Source organism: Passer domesticus, chromosome 5 (genome assembly GCF_036417665.1).
Source record: "Passer domesticus isolate bPasDom1 chromosome 5, bPasDom1.hap1, whole genome shotgun sequence".
Classification (NCBI taxonomy): domain Eukaryota; kingdom Metazoa; phylum Chordata; class Aves; order Passeriformes; family Passeridae; genus Passer; species Passer domesticus.
The window spans coordinates 76,588,965-76,604,210 of record NC_087478.1 but is presented as its reverse complement, the minus strand read 5'-3'; the positions used below and the strand labels follow the sequence as shown (position 1 = coordinate 76,604,210).

General features: G+C 43.4%; 1 protein-coding gene and 1 long non-coding RNA gene across 7 annotated transcripts in view; one reads left to right on the top strand and one right to left on the bottom strand.

Moving 5' to 3' along the window:
* The window catches only part of LOC135301046 (uncharacterized), a 56,624-nt gene extending 43,272 nt beyond the window's left edge, over positions 1–13,352 (top strand). The window contains exons 4-5 of one of the 3 annotated variants that reach the window (XR_010362803.1): positions 3,404–3,587; positions 12,518–13,352. This is a non-coding gene — a long non-coding RNA (uncharacterized LOC135301046). The other 2 variants (XR_010362802.1, XR_010362804.1) reach the window with 2 other exon arrangements.
* The window catches only part of IQSEC3 (IQ motif and Sec7 domain ArfGEF 3), a 98,458-nt gene that overhangs the window by 56,458 nt on the left and 26,754 nt on the right, over positions 1–15,246 (bottom strand). For all 4 annotated transcript variants that reach the window (XM_064421188.1, XM_064421187.1, XM_064421185.1 and 1 more), the window contains exon 2: positions 44–124. In XM_064421188.1, coding sequence (XP_064277258.1) covers positions 44–124 — 81 coding nt within the window. The remainder of the gene's footprint in view (positions 1–43; positions 125–15,246) is intronic.

Genomic DNA, 15,246 nt, shown 5'->3' with positions numbered 1-15,246 from the left:
AGAAGTAGAGAAAATAAAGGTCTTGCTGACAACGATTTCCCACCTTGGTGAGGAGTCTGGAGATGAAGGCTTCTGCTCTGTGTCAGCTGCTGGACAACAGAACTGGTGCAAAACAGTTTCATTCCTGTAAGAAAAAACAAACCACAGTTGGTCAGTGTTCACTTCACTCAGCAGAAAGCTCAAGAGAGAATGCTATTTTTAGAGCTGTTCCAAGGGGACAGTGACTCCCAGTGATGCTGAAAGAGTAGTCTAATTATTACATGAACATTTTTTTACTCCAAGGTGGACGAGAGCAGAGAGAAGGGGGCTGACAGTTCTGTTCTCTTACCTTACCTGCTCTGCTGCTGATGTCAGCCTGTGGAGAATGGGACAAAAGTGCACAAACCAAAAGTTTTCCTTCTTGCAGCATTTCTTTCACAATCCCATATATCTAATGAAAAACAGTTTTGTCTGATTTTATTCTATTTCTTTTGGGACAGAAACCTGTCCTTAAATGTGTTTTTTTGTATATGTTTCCTATATATTGCAAAGTAGTTGATTTTTTTTCTTACCAGTGGCTAAATTAACTCAGCAGAGGTACCTCCCTAGAGCACAGAAATGGCCTTAGCACATCACTACTGGGCATTACCAGGAATAGTAGTTGAGAACTGACAGGACAAGCACAAGTAGGAGGACTGAGACCATGACAAGAAAAAGAGACCATAGAAGAGAAAAGCAAAAAATCAAACCACTAAAGATGTGTTTATTACATAAGAAAGACAAAAGATTTCATCCAAAGTTAGAAATCTTAGTGTTACAGAAGTTTTAGACACTGGGCTCTCATTTCCACTAGATAGGTTTATTGTAAGAAATCAGTGATGGTATTTGGTGTCTTGAGCTTGATGCCTCAAAAGAGGGACCCCAAAAAAAGAAATCCCTTTTTTAAAAGACAATTATACCCTCATGACCTAAACTCCCCATAGCTCACGTGACAATCCAGATCAACAGCATTACTGGGGCTTCCTTGCTCTTCATTGGTTTGGTATTTTCTTATCAAGTGATTGCCACTTTTTATTCTACATATCCTCAGTTTCAGTGGAGGTTTTGGTAAGGTCTGCGGTCAGTGTGTCTTGGTTTGAAAGACAGATGTCTGCCAAGGAAGGTGGGAGTCACCCTTGGAACGGAGAATATCACCCCCTTCCCTCCAAATTATTTTTACTTTGTGCTTGCGGGGCTTTCACCAAAGACACGGGGAACGGCGTGGGAGCAGTTTTTCCCGTGTGTGGGTGTGTGTACAAGGCACGGGAGCGACAGCGGCGGTACCGGCCCCTCACGGGCGCACCGGGCCCTTCCCGCGCTCCTTCCCCGGCGCAGTTCCGCTCACGGGCGCCAGGGCCGCCGCTGGCTCCCGGCCGGGCAGGGCAGGGCCGCGCCCGCTCCCGCCTGCAGGAGCGCCGGGCGCCAGCTCGGCCCTGCCTCCCTCACGCCGTGAGGGCGGGTGGCCAAGGTGGGCTGCAGCGGGGATTTCGGGGCAGCAGGGAAGGGGAAGAGGAAGCAGAAGTTCTGCAGCTGCGGCAGGAGCTGAGGGGTGTCCCAGCAGGTGGGTAGTGCGTGGCTACCAAAAAATCCAGAGCAGGGGCAGAGGAACTGCAGCGCTGGGCAGCCACGGCCTGGCTCCTGAACATGGCTGGGAGAGGCTCCCTTGGAGGGAAAAAGGGCTCGGCGTCCTGGGGTTTCCCCTGAGGCATCTGAGCCTCAGGTAAAGGGTCCTTTTTTAATGATGTAGGATGATAATAAGGTCTCCCTGCCACAAGCAGAGCTTCACTCGCAGTAGGAGGAGGCAGAAGGAGATGAAGCCTGGCAGTGGTGGGGAATTCTCCCCACAGTGAGTGTGGTCTGTTTTCCCCCCCCAATGCTGACGGGCAGAGACAGAGACTGGGCAAGTGGTAGGACCATATTTGAGTCTATATTCAAGCAAGCTCACATAACTACTCCAGCTCCTATCACACTGCTCATTTACAAACAATCATTTATATTGAAAAAGACCCTTGAGGTCACTGAGTCCAACCATTAACCCAACACAGCCATGCCCACCACTAAACTATGTCCCTTAGCACCACATCTACATGTCTTTTGACTACCTTCAGGGATGGTAACTTCACCACTTCCCTGGGAAGCCTGATACAATGCCTGACCACCCCTTCAGTGAAGAAATTTTTCATAATAACCAATCTAAACCTCCCCTGGTGTTACTTCAGGCTATTTCCTCTTGTATTGTTACTGGGGAGAAGTGACCAACCCCAGCCTGGCTACAACCTCCTTTCAGAGAGTTGTAGTGAGTGATAAGGTCACTCCTCAGCCTCCTTTTCTCCAGTGCCCCCAGTTGCTCCTTGTAAGACTTGTGCTCCAGAGTCTTCAACAACTACCAAATAAAATCTTTAAAAAAATAAACATCCCATATTTCAGCCATTTCTAATTCAAGCATTTCCCTAGATGAATACACTGTTCTCTGCTTTTATTCAAACAGCAGATGCACAACTTCAGTTCCTAATTGCACATGAAGAAAGCAAGCAAGAGGGAGGGAAAACATAGGGAAAAGGAGGAAGGATCAAGGATGGATGAAAAACTGAGAAATAGAAGCTTGTATACAGACAAAATGCCTTGCTAGTTAATTATCATGGTTGAAACACAAAGAAAGTAAAAGGGAAACTGGGAAAGCAAGAGTGGTGTGAAGTTTCAGGACTTTAGGCTGAGTCTCCTGTGGGCGTTTTAAGAAAAAAACATCTCCCAGCTCCTCATCAGAGTGAGCACACTCTGAGCACTGCAGCTGCAGTCAGCTCTTGACTCCTGTTCTCACAATTTCTTATGTGTGCTCAACACCAGCACTGGGTGTTTTCTGCCCAAACCAGAGTTTTCTTGAACCTCTGAGATCCTAAGATCTCTGGAATAGTTGTGCCCCTTACTCACCACCACCGGATGCTGATCATGCTCAAAGGCAGAAATCTGCCTCCAGGCCATTTGGATCCTTGAGTCCCACTCCACTCCCATGACTGTCATGGAGAATCCACCAGGGAGGTGGTGAGAAGATACTGACTGGTAGAGGTAAATATATGAGATGAAAATGGGTATTCCAAGCCTGTACCAAAAGATCTTCCTGTCACTGGAAGCAGGGAAGGGTATCTTATTATTCCTATCAAATCCACGTTCATCAAATGCCCAGGAGAATTTGGAGCTCTGGGGCTCTTTGCACTCTTCTCCTACCACTTGCTTCTCTTTCTGTTTTGTGATGCCCAGGCATACACCAAAGGGACTGGGCTCCACCTTGGAGACCACTCCTGTTCATTTTCCTCTTTCTTTCCATCTCTTGATCCTGCTCATATCTGATATTTTTCAAATCCAAGCCCTCACTTTTGCATCCTGACAGGAGCAGGGAGAGGGTTAACCTGTGGAAGAAGTTGACCCGTTCCCACCTGAAGAGGTTGTGTGTTAATTGTTATCAGGACAAAGCAGCTCTCATCTGGGTGGAAAAGGCAAGTGTCCCAGAGCCTCACTGCCACTTGTAAGCCTCAAGGAAGTGCTCCAGGAAAGCAACTGTCTTCCTAATTCAGGTAAGATGTTATTTTTGTTGCTGTGATTCAAGAGGGCCTGCCAGGGTTGTAGTGTCTGGTAGCTACCTGGATTTTATCACCCTGTGGTGTTGTCAGCTTTTGCAAGTTTGAGGTTTGAAGTGAGCCTTGAGATGTTTAGTATGTGTCATAAGTCAGGGTAATACTTTTGATGGTGGTTTGTTGTTTTTTTCTTTTCCTTTCTATGCTGTCTTTTTGTTGTGTTTTAAAACAAATCTTACTTCATAAGCCAGAAAGGCTACATAACTTGAACATGCGGCCTCTGAGGAGTTGAAACATAGAAAGCTTGAGTCTTGCTTTAGCCTTTGAAAAATAGAGAGAGAGGCAATGTAATTTCACTCACCACTTTGAAGTGTGCATCTGTAATTTTGTTTCTTGTTAAGTAGGTGGCAATGGTCAACCAATTAAGAGGGTGGGTTCAGGGCTTGCTTTTTTGCCCAAGTTTTTCTGTACATCCTCTACTTTGCCTTCCTCAAACCGTTGCAGAGACTGAAATTAAGCACTGATCAGGCTGATCAGGCAGGTGATTGTGGAGATAATTTCTCCCCATCTACCAGGATACTGTTGAACTGTTCTTTTCCAATATATTGCTTTAAAAATAAACAAATTATTATCTCTTGGGCTGTATACTGATGAAAACTTGGAAGGGCAAACCAGCGAGGAGAAAAGGTGTTCTGGGTGAGTTGGGTGGCACGGAAGAGGAAGGGGCTCAGGGAGAGGAGGAGGAGGAGGCATGCTGGGGTAATTGCTGCCAGCACTGTGAGGCCAGTGTGTGGAGGAGCAGCAGAGGATAAGGGTAAGCACAGATGCAAAGGGAGGACTGAGAACAGCCTGAGCCTGTCAGTGCCTTGCTCCATCTAGCTGGGATGCCTGCTCCGGAGGCAAGGATTTGACAGTCCAGACCTATCTTAAATGCAGAGATAGCTTGGCCAAGAAGTTTCCCATGCTGTCAATTGCAACATTAGCCCTCTCTCCTCTGAGAGAAAACAGCTGACTGAATTTTATTCAGTTGTCTTTAACATTGCTCCTGACAAGAGGTGTCATGCAGCCAGCTGCCTGCAGCCTCGATAGGGGTATCTGTGAATGAACTGTCCAGCCACAGCAATTCCTGCTCTGTGATGAACCTTAGAGAGGATTGTGCCAAACCTCCTGGCTAACAGAAGCTGTCTGGTGAGCTCAGGAGTTAGCTCTACCTTTCTGGCTTCTCAGAAAGTTGGGCAGTGCAGCAAAGGGGCTCCATGACTCATGCTGCCTTGGTCTTTCATCGATGGCACCAAGGAAATAAGCTTTTTTTTTTTCTTTCTTAAAAACTGGTGTTGTAGAGGAAATAACAACTGAGGTCCAAAAATTGAAAGTCTCTGTACCTTGTACATCACAGGGCCAAATGTAGAAAACTTTCCTAAAATTCCCTTAATCCTGTGTTCTCCCTTTGGACAAGTAAGTGCCTGGGGCTTTCTGCTCAGTCAGTGTTGCCCCCTAAATATCAGTGCCCACTAGTTCAGCACTGATCAGAGCTGTCTTGAAATAGAGATGCCCATCTGCTGAGAGCTGTATTATGGTAAACAAACCTATCTTCTTTTTGCTCTCCTGCACCCCCACAAAAGCAAACCCCCAGACAGCATATGGAAAATGGCTGTGCTCCCTGCTCTCCAGCAGTCAGCTTTAATTAAACATATATCCTGTGTGGCCTGTTCCCAAAGATAAAGAGAAGCTCTGTGTTTTTCTGCATGAATGATTTTAGACTACAAGAAATGCCAAAACAAGACAGAATGAGAATTCTTCCCACTATGAGTGTACAGAGTGTACTTCTCTCTACCATGGTGCAACACCCCTGCATCCATCCCGCTGCTCTGCTAAGTTATGTAGGATTGCTGGCATGCTCCATGAGTGAAGACCACTGAGTTACCCCACTGCCCATATCTACCAGCCTCTGGATTCTGATCCTTGAGCCCTACTGGCCTGCATGCCCAGCAGCCTTGCCCTGGGTCCAAGCACACAGCAGCTCTCAGAAATCTGACAACACTGAATCAAGCAATGCTCTATCAGTAAATAACTAGTCCAACTCGTGCAGCCTTTCTGGTTTCTCTTTAAAACTCCATCTTTTGAAGAAAAGCAAGAGACTTTGACCAAAAGTCATTGGTTTAGTGCTGGATCTCTCAGCTTTCCTGGAGTCTTTTGCCACTTGTCTCTATCTTGCCTTTTTTCAGATAGCTGCCAAGAGAACAGATGGAGTCACAGAAAATCATGGCCTAGTAGGGGAAGATTAAAGGCAGAAAGAGTCAAAGAAGAACTGAAGTAATCTCAGATGAAGTTTTACTGGCTGTTATCTTTTGTAAGATGAGCACTAGAGAACCACAAACAGGAACAGTTAAGCAATGCTAAGTTAATGAAAGGCCAATTGCAGTCCTCTGACTCTCCCAAGATGTAGCTCAATGCTACTTCTACCTACCAATGGAGCTGTGACAGCACTTAGCTAAGGTTAGCTGCAGACCTTGCTTCTTCTATCACCTCCCTCCTGTGATAGATCTATTTTTGACTGCAGTCAGCCTGATACTGAGAGTTGGAATCAGATCTCAAAAAGGCACTGTTTCCAAGAGTACTGTCTAACAGCTAGCTGCTTCTCCCCACTTCTTCACTCTTCACTGCAGAATACCACAAAAAGTTTTAGCTGTCATCTCAATTGTAGGGCATTAGACTAGTGTTTTGTAGGCAGTTTAGTATGGGCAGGAATATTGTAAGGAAACAAAAATGATTAAAAAGAAATGCAAAGTAATTTCTGGAATTTAAGTTCATTAAGTTCCTGTAAACCTGATGGCCTTCTCATTCTTATGGGATACTGTTGACAGCAAGAATTTGATAAGATTCAGAGAGGAACTGGACATTTTAAAGATTATCCTATTAAAGTACTTAATGCAGATCCTTCCCAAAGCAAATGTGTAGCACTCAAACTTATCAGCATTAGAAAGCCCATAGCTCTTTTTTATTCTTTCCTCTTGAACATTTGATGTTGGCTATCTCAGGAAAACAGTTATACAAACCAGAACCACAAAAGTGACTGACTGAGAAAATTCTGTGTTAAGGGGCATGGGCCTCAGTAACCAAGATATTCAAGTGTAGCAGTGCAACAACCCTGCAACTATTGTTGCCTGGAAATAGAACAAACCTTCCCAAACAATGTTAGAATGATAATATAAAAGCAAACCTTCACTTGAAAGCCTTCAGGTACACAATATGGCAAAACCTGCACGTGGTACAGTAATTCCACCATTTTATAAGGTTAGTTGATTAGTATACCTATCATATATTGTCCAGTTAGGAGAGTAGTTGGTTAGGTAATATTTCCTTGGGTACTGCCCCTTTGGAATCGGTCCAGGGACTTCTTTTCCCCACTTTGTTTTGTCTTTCCAGATTCTGGTTGGAAAACAGAACATCCCTCTAGCTGGTTCTCTTCTTGGAGTAAGTTTACATAGTATTTCAGGAATGTAGTTAGAAGGTTAGCTTATTGTTCCATAATGTAGGGGAAAAGGGTAGTAAAATTAATAGAAACTACAGCCATGCATTAGCAATCTACAAAGCTACAAATATATACAAAGCTAAAAATATAAAAAGCTAAAAATCTTTAGGTGTCACTATAATTTTATTTTACATTCCCAGCAACTACTACAACCCCAACCTGAGTGTTGCTGGGATTCAGGGACCAAGCATTGTCATAACTTATTTCAGACCAGTGCCTGTCTAGTTCTGCCTATAACCCTCCACAGACTTCCATATCTAGTTAATTGATGACAAAAATGAAGATGTGTCTTGATGCTGTCTAAATTCCAGAACACAGTCCTGCCTAGCAGAAGCAAACTGATGGAGGAGCCCCACTGTGCAGTGGCAGCACGATGGATAAAGGTACAGGGCACACAGACATGCCCAGCCTAGCCAGGATGCTCAGTAGCCCCTTTCAGTCCATCTGAGTTCCTATCATTCTACAGCTCTTCAGAATTGTCAAAGCTGTTCTTCCTTCTCTCCACCACTCAAAGTCATGATAGGAGGGAGGAAGAGGGGGGAACTTGCCAGGAGCATCTATTTTCTCTGCTTGCCTGCCAAAAAAATATGTTTTGTAGTCTGGAACTTGGCTTGCTTTGATCGTCTCATGAGTGTTGGAGAAAATGTCTTCTCCCATTATGTTTCTCTATAAATTTGATTATTGGAAGGTCAGCACTCATCCTCTAAAACTTACCTCTTAATCATCATCTTCTTTTTTTGGTACAAAAATTCATTTTTAAGTCATACATCCTTTGCATAGCATTACTATAAATTTCTTTTTTTAGTGCTTGGGGATGGGATGAAGATGGGATTCCCATTGCTAGAGTATTTACAGCTTCTCACTAGAATATATTGATTTTAGAGACCCTATAACATATCTTAAAAGAAACTGCCCTTGCTAGTATAAAATACCATATGCATACACTACTGTTCTGAAAGTGACAATCCAGTGTGACCCTCTGATGCAAATGTGTGTCTCTGAGCTATTGTGGGGTTTCAGAACAGCACAGCTTGGAAGGATAAGCACAAAGCACCGTGCTGGGGAAATGGAATTTCCTGTGTTGGAGGAAGAAGGTCTGAGCCAATGCTGCTGTGAACTGATCTCTTTTTGGTTAACTCATTGGGTGGCTACAACTGATATGTCAAATGTGCCATTCATTTATCACCATCTGCTTCTAGGGATGGGGAGATTAATGCCATATCTTCCTGAACAGTTGGTTTCTCAGCTTAATATTGTCCATATAAGTGGCAGGGATTTCTTCTGTTCATCTTCACTTTTACCTTGAAGAAATTCTTGGGGGAAAATGTGGCATGACTGGAGATGGGTGCATGGATTTCAGAAAGAAATCGGGATGCTTTGCACCAATTTCAGTACAAAGAACATGACCAGCAGATATGCAGGTGTGTACAAAGGGGGTCTGAGCATGATAGACCCTCTTAAATGTAAAGTGGCAGTGTTTGGCTTGGGGTCAAAGTCAGCAATGTGTCTGGCAAATGGTGAAAATGAATGGTGGCCTCATATTATGGCTCAGCAGGGTCTGTTCCTCTGCCATGGACCTGAACACATGGCAGGCTACTTGACATAAAGATGTCACCTGTCACTGTATTCAATGAAAATTGCTGCTGCTAAGTCCATTTTGTTACCCAGAAACACTTGAAGGAAATCTCATCCATTTGTCAAGTCTACCAGGTGTGGTTGGACTAACTGCCAGGTTTTCCTACATGCTGGAAATGGGCAACAATAGGAAAAGGAATGGGATGTGCTCAGGAATCAACCGCAGGGAGAGGGTCCATATTGGCTTCTGGCTCCAGTCTGACTGATACCTCCCTGAGACAGCCAGAAGCAAAGTCTGGGGCCAGGTTTTGGACACACTTTCAGCATTTCTCATGCTAGCTAGGGCATTGCTTTGTGTAATTTTGTGGCTCCTAATGCTTCAGCTACAGTGGGATTAAATAACAAGGTGAACTTAGAAGGATCAACTCACTCTCAATTTATCTGTGAATTCTGTTATAACCAGAGATAGCTTAGATGAGAGAAATTGTCCATAGGAGGACACTTAAGATCAAATATCTACTGTATAAAATTGGATCCTTAAAGTAATTAAATGCATGCACACACAGTGCCTTCATAAAGATAGCAGCTTGAAGGGATTTGGAAATAGTACTTAAATTGGAGGGAACAAAACATGCCAATTTGGGACATTTGGATGGCCTGGGAAAAGCTAGCTAACACTCTGTAGAGGGGTACTCATATCTCTGTTGTTGCTGTGTTGGTGTCTCTTACAGAATGACTTCTTGATGAAATACTCTTTAGGTTTATGTGGGATGCTTCTCATGTTCCCTCTCCTATGTGCCCAGTGGAAGTGATTCACTCAGAAGTTTCTTTTCTTGCTATTCTTTCCTAAGGGACAGTAGGAACTGGGATGAGGGAGATGATAGTAGTTGATAACCAATTTTCAGGAAAAAAAACTTCCTGGGGAGAGGAGAGTTTGTCATTAGCTGCATCTCCTGAAATATTGTTGAATCACGTGTCAGTTGGGAGTCCATTCACTCCCTTAAATTGGCATGGCTGTCTGCTAATTGGAGTGGTGCCTGTAAGCACAAAAAGGAAGAGGCCAAAGTGGCCATGGGAGGAGGACTGTATGTTGGGCTATGCAGTCCAATGTGCACCTTCAGCCTCTTCAGATCCTATGTCAGTGGTGGAAACAGTTGATGGCTTTTTGTGCTAGACAAGCCACAACCTCCTTTTCTTTGGCTTGCTAACAGGCTGGGTAGTGGCACTCAGGAAAAGCAGCTGCTGTATAAAGAGCAGTCTGATATTCTGTGTGTGTTCATCTGATCATGAGGAGGGGATCCTCTGGTGACACACGCAGCACTCACTGCAGTGAGCAGAGGTTTCATAAGTTGTAGCCAAAACTATACTTTAGATATCACAACTAGGAAGCTGCTAAAAATCCAAAGCATGTGTGAGGGGGAGTTTGTGTAAGTTCCTGAAATAATTTCAGTTAAATAATTACCATAAACAGAAACTGTGTCACATAATTTCTTAATCAAAAGCTATTTTTCCAAGATAACATGTGACCTTTTCCAAGACAACATCCCTCACTTCCAACTACAATATCATCATTTTTTAAAGGTTATATATGTAATGGAATAATTACATGTCAGCAAATGCATGCTGATAGAGATCTTCTGCAGTTTGAAACATCTTTTCATACCTCTTCTATTTTGTACTATGCAAAGGCCCTTTGTTCAAATAATAGATTTACAACTACATAAAATGGAAATAGCTGGCAAAAGCTCACTTTTAATTACACTGATAAGCAGTCTCCAAATCCCCTCCAGTACTTCATATAATAATTATAGTTTGTCAGCCTCATACCAATGAGTATGTGGTCCTTCTGAAGAGATCCAGAACCAGCACTCTGCCTGAATGCTCTGCTAGCAGAGCAAACACCTTTTTTCTTCCCTCCTTTTTTGGGCCAATATGTGTGAACACTAAAAAAAAGCAAAAGGCTTGTGTTTGTGGAACTGGCAACCCCTTTCATAATTACTGGGACTGTGAGATATAAACGGAATTTAGGTCTCTTCCTCAGTAAGAATAAATTATTTTTACTTTTTGAATGTGTCAGAATTGGACTCAGTGAAAGGATTTTTATTATGACTGAGTATTTGATCTGTTTTTAATCAAGCTTACACTTTTTACTGGCTTCTTATTCATGCTTAACCTCTTAGTATGGGAAGAAAGCCCTGGAATTTTCCAGAGGCTAAAATCAAAGTGTCCCTAGCACAGGAGAATGACACAAAAGTAAATGAAGGAGTGCTGTTCGGTAATGCAGAATCTCATAAACATGCAAATTAGCTCCATCCATAGCTCACCTCTGAGCTCTCTGTGCCCCGTGGCAGCTCTGTCTGCTGCAGACCTGTCCCTGGCTGGCACTGCATGGCCAGATGTGCTGCTGGCACCCCTGCAGCTCTGTGCCCCCACAGGCAGCTCTGTGCTCCACGCTTGATGCCAGCACAGCATGACAGTGAATTGCACCAACAACTCAAGACAAGCTGAAAAGTTCATTCCTACCACACTGGGCTGATGCACAAAATGTCAGTGGTGATATTATTCTGCACACTCACCAGGGATTTTCAGGATTGTTCTGTGTCCTGCTGCCAAGGGCTGAGCTGCCCCAGCTCTGCTGTTGAGGCTTGACACAAAACTCTGACACAAGGACTGCAACTGAATATAGTGAGGAAGATCAGGGCTTGGCTTGCAGAAGGCTTCAGAGCTCTGGTTTGGGGTCTTGGCTCTGGAAACCTAATTCCTACCACACCTACAGGTATCTGGGGCTGCTGCATCAAAACTGAAAGGGATTTCCTCATGGGGAAGGACCACAAGGAGAATTAGGAAGGCCAAACTGGACACAGGTTGCTTGCTGGCATACCCATACTAAGTGGTGCTGTTCCCTAATGGTGGAGAGCTGAGTTGTTTCTGCTGTGGGAAAAAGAAGAGCAGAGGAAAAGTGCAGGCCCAGTTGCAGAGCTGACTCTAATGCCTCAAGGGACAGATAGTAATAGTCACCACTGCTTCAGAGGAAACTGAATTTGCCCATTTCCCCTCCACATGCTTCCACCAGGGCCTTGACATATGGAAAGCAGGCAGTGTTTGAGGCTGGCTGTGGACACAGCAGCTGGCTGACACCAAGAGCAGCTGTGTTTGCATAAGTAGTTGCCCTGGAAAGAAAGTACCATTTGGCACCAATGCAAACAGGGAGAGGACACAACTTGAATGCTCAGCACATTACCATCACAGATACTTGGGTTTTAGTTAAGAGGAGATTTCACAGCTTCATAAAATTGTGTCCTTGCTAAAGTTGCAGAAGAACAGATGGAATTAATGAGGTGTTCTAAGATTTGGAAAATGTATGAAAGTTGTTCCCTTTGCCCATCTTAACTGTTCAATAATTCCTGAGATTTATAACTAGTAGGACATACAATGTTCTGTCAAGTCAATTTATCAAGACAATGACAGTTTAGGTTGGTCTTAGTCGCAGGAGTTGGATTATTTTATACTCTTTCTGGTGCAGCAAAACTGGGAAAAAATTACCACAAAAATGGAAAAGGCATCTCTTCTTAGCCTTGTATACAGTAATTGTTCATCCATGGCCTACCTCAGAACAAGACACCAATGTTGACTAACGCTCATATATAGATATGCTGACATAGATATACATCTGGCCAAAGATATGTACATATACCTGGCCAAAGGAGCAGTGTTTTAGTCAGTGATGATTATGGGAACCTGTACAGCCTGCACCTGCAACCATATGTACAATTCACCTGGAATTAAGTGGGCTACTGTACTGTGCTAATGGATATCTCTGTAGTGCCTTATTCCAGCTGACTTGTGCCTTGTGGGGACTCTTCACTTGCTAAGCATTTCACATAAAACCCCACAACTGTTCTCTACTTAATGAAGCTTGGAACTTCACACCATGTGTTGGAACCCTTTGTATTTGGAGGAAAAAATTACCTCTAAGATGTCGTTCTGCAAACATAAACATAAGAGATTTTCCTATTTTGCAAGAGCCTGATTTCTTCAGAGATATTTCAGGTAAGTTTCATAAATAATTACTAGAATTCAGAGTGAGAAGCTGTGGGACTGATTATGCTTCTGCTCCTGAAACAAGATGGCTGATGCAGACTTTTTGAACTTTGCGGTACTTACAGCTGGGCAATCTCTAACAACTGAGATTTAACAAGTTTGCTTCAGTACCCTGGTGCCAGCAGGGCTGTAGCACAAGCTGACACCATGAGGCTCAGCATAAGCTGGCAGTGCTATTTGTGCTTTCACACTTCAGCTGTGAAGCTACATCAGTGAAGGTTCCAGACCCTGCATGCTGGGATGTGATGGCATTTCCCATCTTGAGAAAAGGCAACAGCAGTGGCTGTATCTGCATCTGTGGTTACTTTAGCACTTGGAGCTGCTGAACTCTTGGTTCTTGTGGTGAACACATTCTGCCTAGACTCTAGTTTAGCCATGGAACCTGTGTGATGCGGCAAATTCCAGTTTTGGCAGCAGCTGTGCGGCGCAAAAAGCGTGTGGTGCACGAAGAGATACAACAGCTGTACAAAAGAGACAGTGAAGCTTCTCACATGAAAAAGAACCTCATCAAAATAAGTTTTTTAATAAAAAACAAACTTCTTGGCCATCTGGGAACACACAGAGGCCCTCCTACCCTCCAGCAGATCAACATTCCCACTCAGCTTGGGGTCATCTGGCTTTATACCTTCAAGCAAAACAATTGAATTGAATTTTCTTTTAGTCTTGTTGAAGACCACAATTTTTTCCCCCCAAAGTAATTTACCAGAATAACTGGAATACATAAAACATTTCAGACCCTGTTCCTATGTCCTCACAACTAGGTACTTTAATTCCTTTATCTCTAGGAACAACCACTGCCATAGCAATTTTATTCTAGTGTCTCTACACTAATACAGTACTAAGGCAGTGAAGATCATATTGCTACTTTTGATCCAGCACAGACAAGGCTCAGTGAAAGAGTACGTTGTGATGTTCTAGCAGGATGTTATTTTGGAACCTGCAAGATCTTAGAATAGCAATATTTTTCCTTGCCAAAGTTATGCTCTTGAAATAACTTAAGTAGAAGGCTCTGTCTCATTAGGTCTTATGATAGAAGGACTAGGATTCTATTCCCATGCTCACTTCCAAACTGTGACCCACTCTCAGTTGGATGGAGACAGAATTTCCCATCTTGTTGAACAGGTTGCATTACAGATTGGAGTCTTGTGGTTAGGCTACACTTGAATGGACCACGTTCTTTTAGCATTTATTGAGATCTCATAGTTATTATTGTCACAGGACAGCTCAAGGCTCTTTGCAAAGCAGTGCTGAATTGTACAAAAGGCATCGTAGAGAAAAAAATAAGTTTTCTTTGCTGCATCAGCCATGGGGTGTATCTGTTGGTCATGACTCCACTGCATGTTTCAGGTACCATTGTTAAGGTGCTGGCTGGAGAAGTTGGCTTTTCACAGAATAAGAGATTCTAGCAAAGGTTAACCATATTAGAAGTTACCCCATAAATAAAATGTAAGGAGAATATACATGTACTGAGAGATTCCCCCTTAGCAAAAACCTTGTAAGGATTCCAGAGGACTGAAAATTTTCCCGTGACACACAGTGAGACCTCAATGTCGAGTCCAAGGTACAGAATCTAAGGGAGGAGTTTGGAGGCCTCTATGGAATTCTTACTCTTTTCAGAGGAAACATATAATAACTGCTGTCAATATGTCAGCCAAAGAAGGGTAAATAAAGCTTGCAGTGTCTTTGACCACCTACTTGCTTCTGTAGGCATCGATTCTGCATCTAATCATCCTTTGTCCTTTAAGGTTTTCCAAGGCAGAACAGGTTTGATTGAAACAGAATGTACCCTGGCTGGCTATACACACTCCTTTAACATCACACTCCTGAATGCCAGACCTTGGCCTTACTAAACTGCTAGCACCTCTGTGCAGTGAGAAGGACAGAGAATGCCCCTGAACTGTGATGAGGTACCATATGGATACTGTTTCCAAACTTTTTAATCTTTCCCAGCACATACAAAAGAAGCAGCTGTCCAAGAGCAGGGGTTGAAAGGGAATCTGATTGTTATTCATCTGGGATCTCCTCCAGCTCCCACTAAAACAGTATTTCCACTGAGTTTGTATATAATCTGATTTCAAGTCTCATGCAGTGAATCCTAGCCAATTCAGCTCTTAAGGGTTGTCCTGACTCAAATGCTAACTATCTGCATCCAAATGAAGCCTCTTCTTACTTATGAACAGATCTTATTCTTCTGTCTGTAGCATAAGAAATGTATTTATTGCCATTGCAAGTAGGAGAATCAATAGACAATATGGCTTCTCACACAGCAGCCTCTGGTAGCAATGCCTATGTTGTGCTCCATGTCTTCAATCTTTTTACATTTGTAACTAAACACTTTCAAATGAGACTATTTTACTATGGGTGGCAGAATTGACAGCCTGATCTTAAGAGCCCCTAATGATTTTATCCTGAATATTTCTAGAGCGTGGGTTTAGAGAGAGATTATGTGAA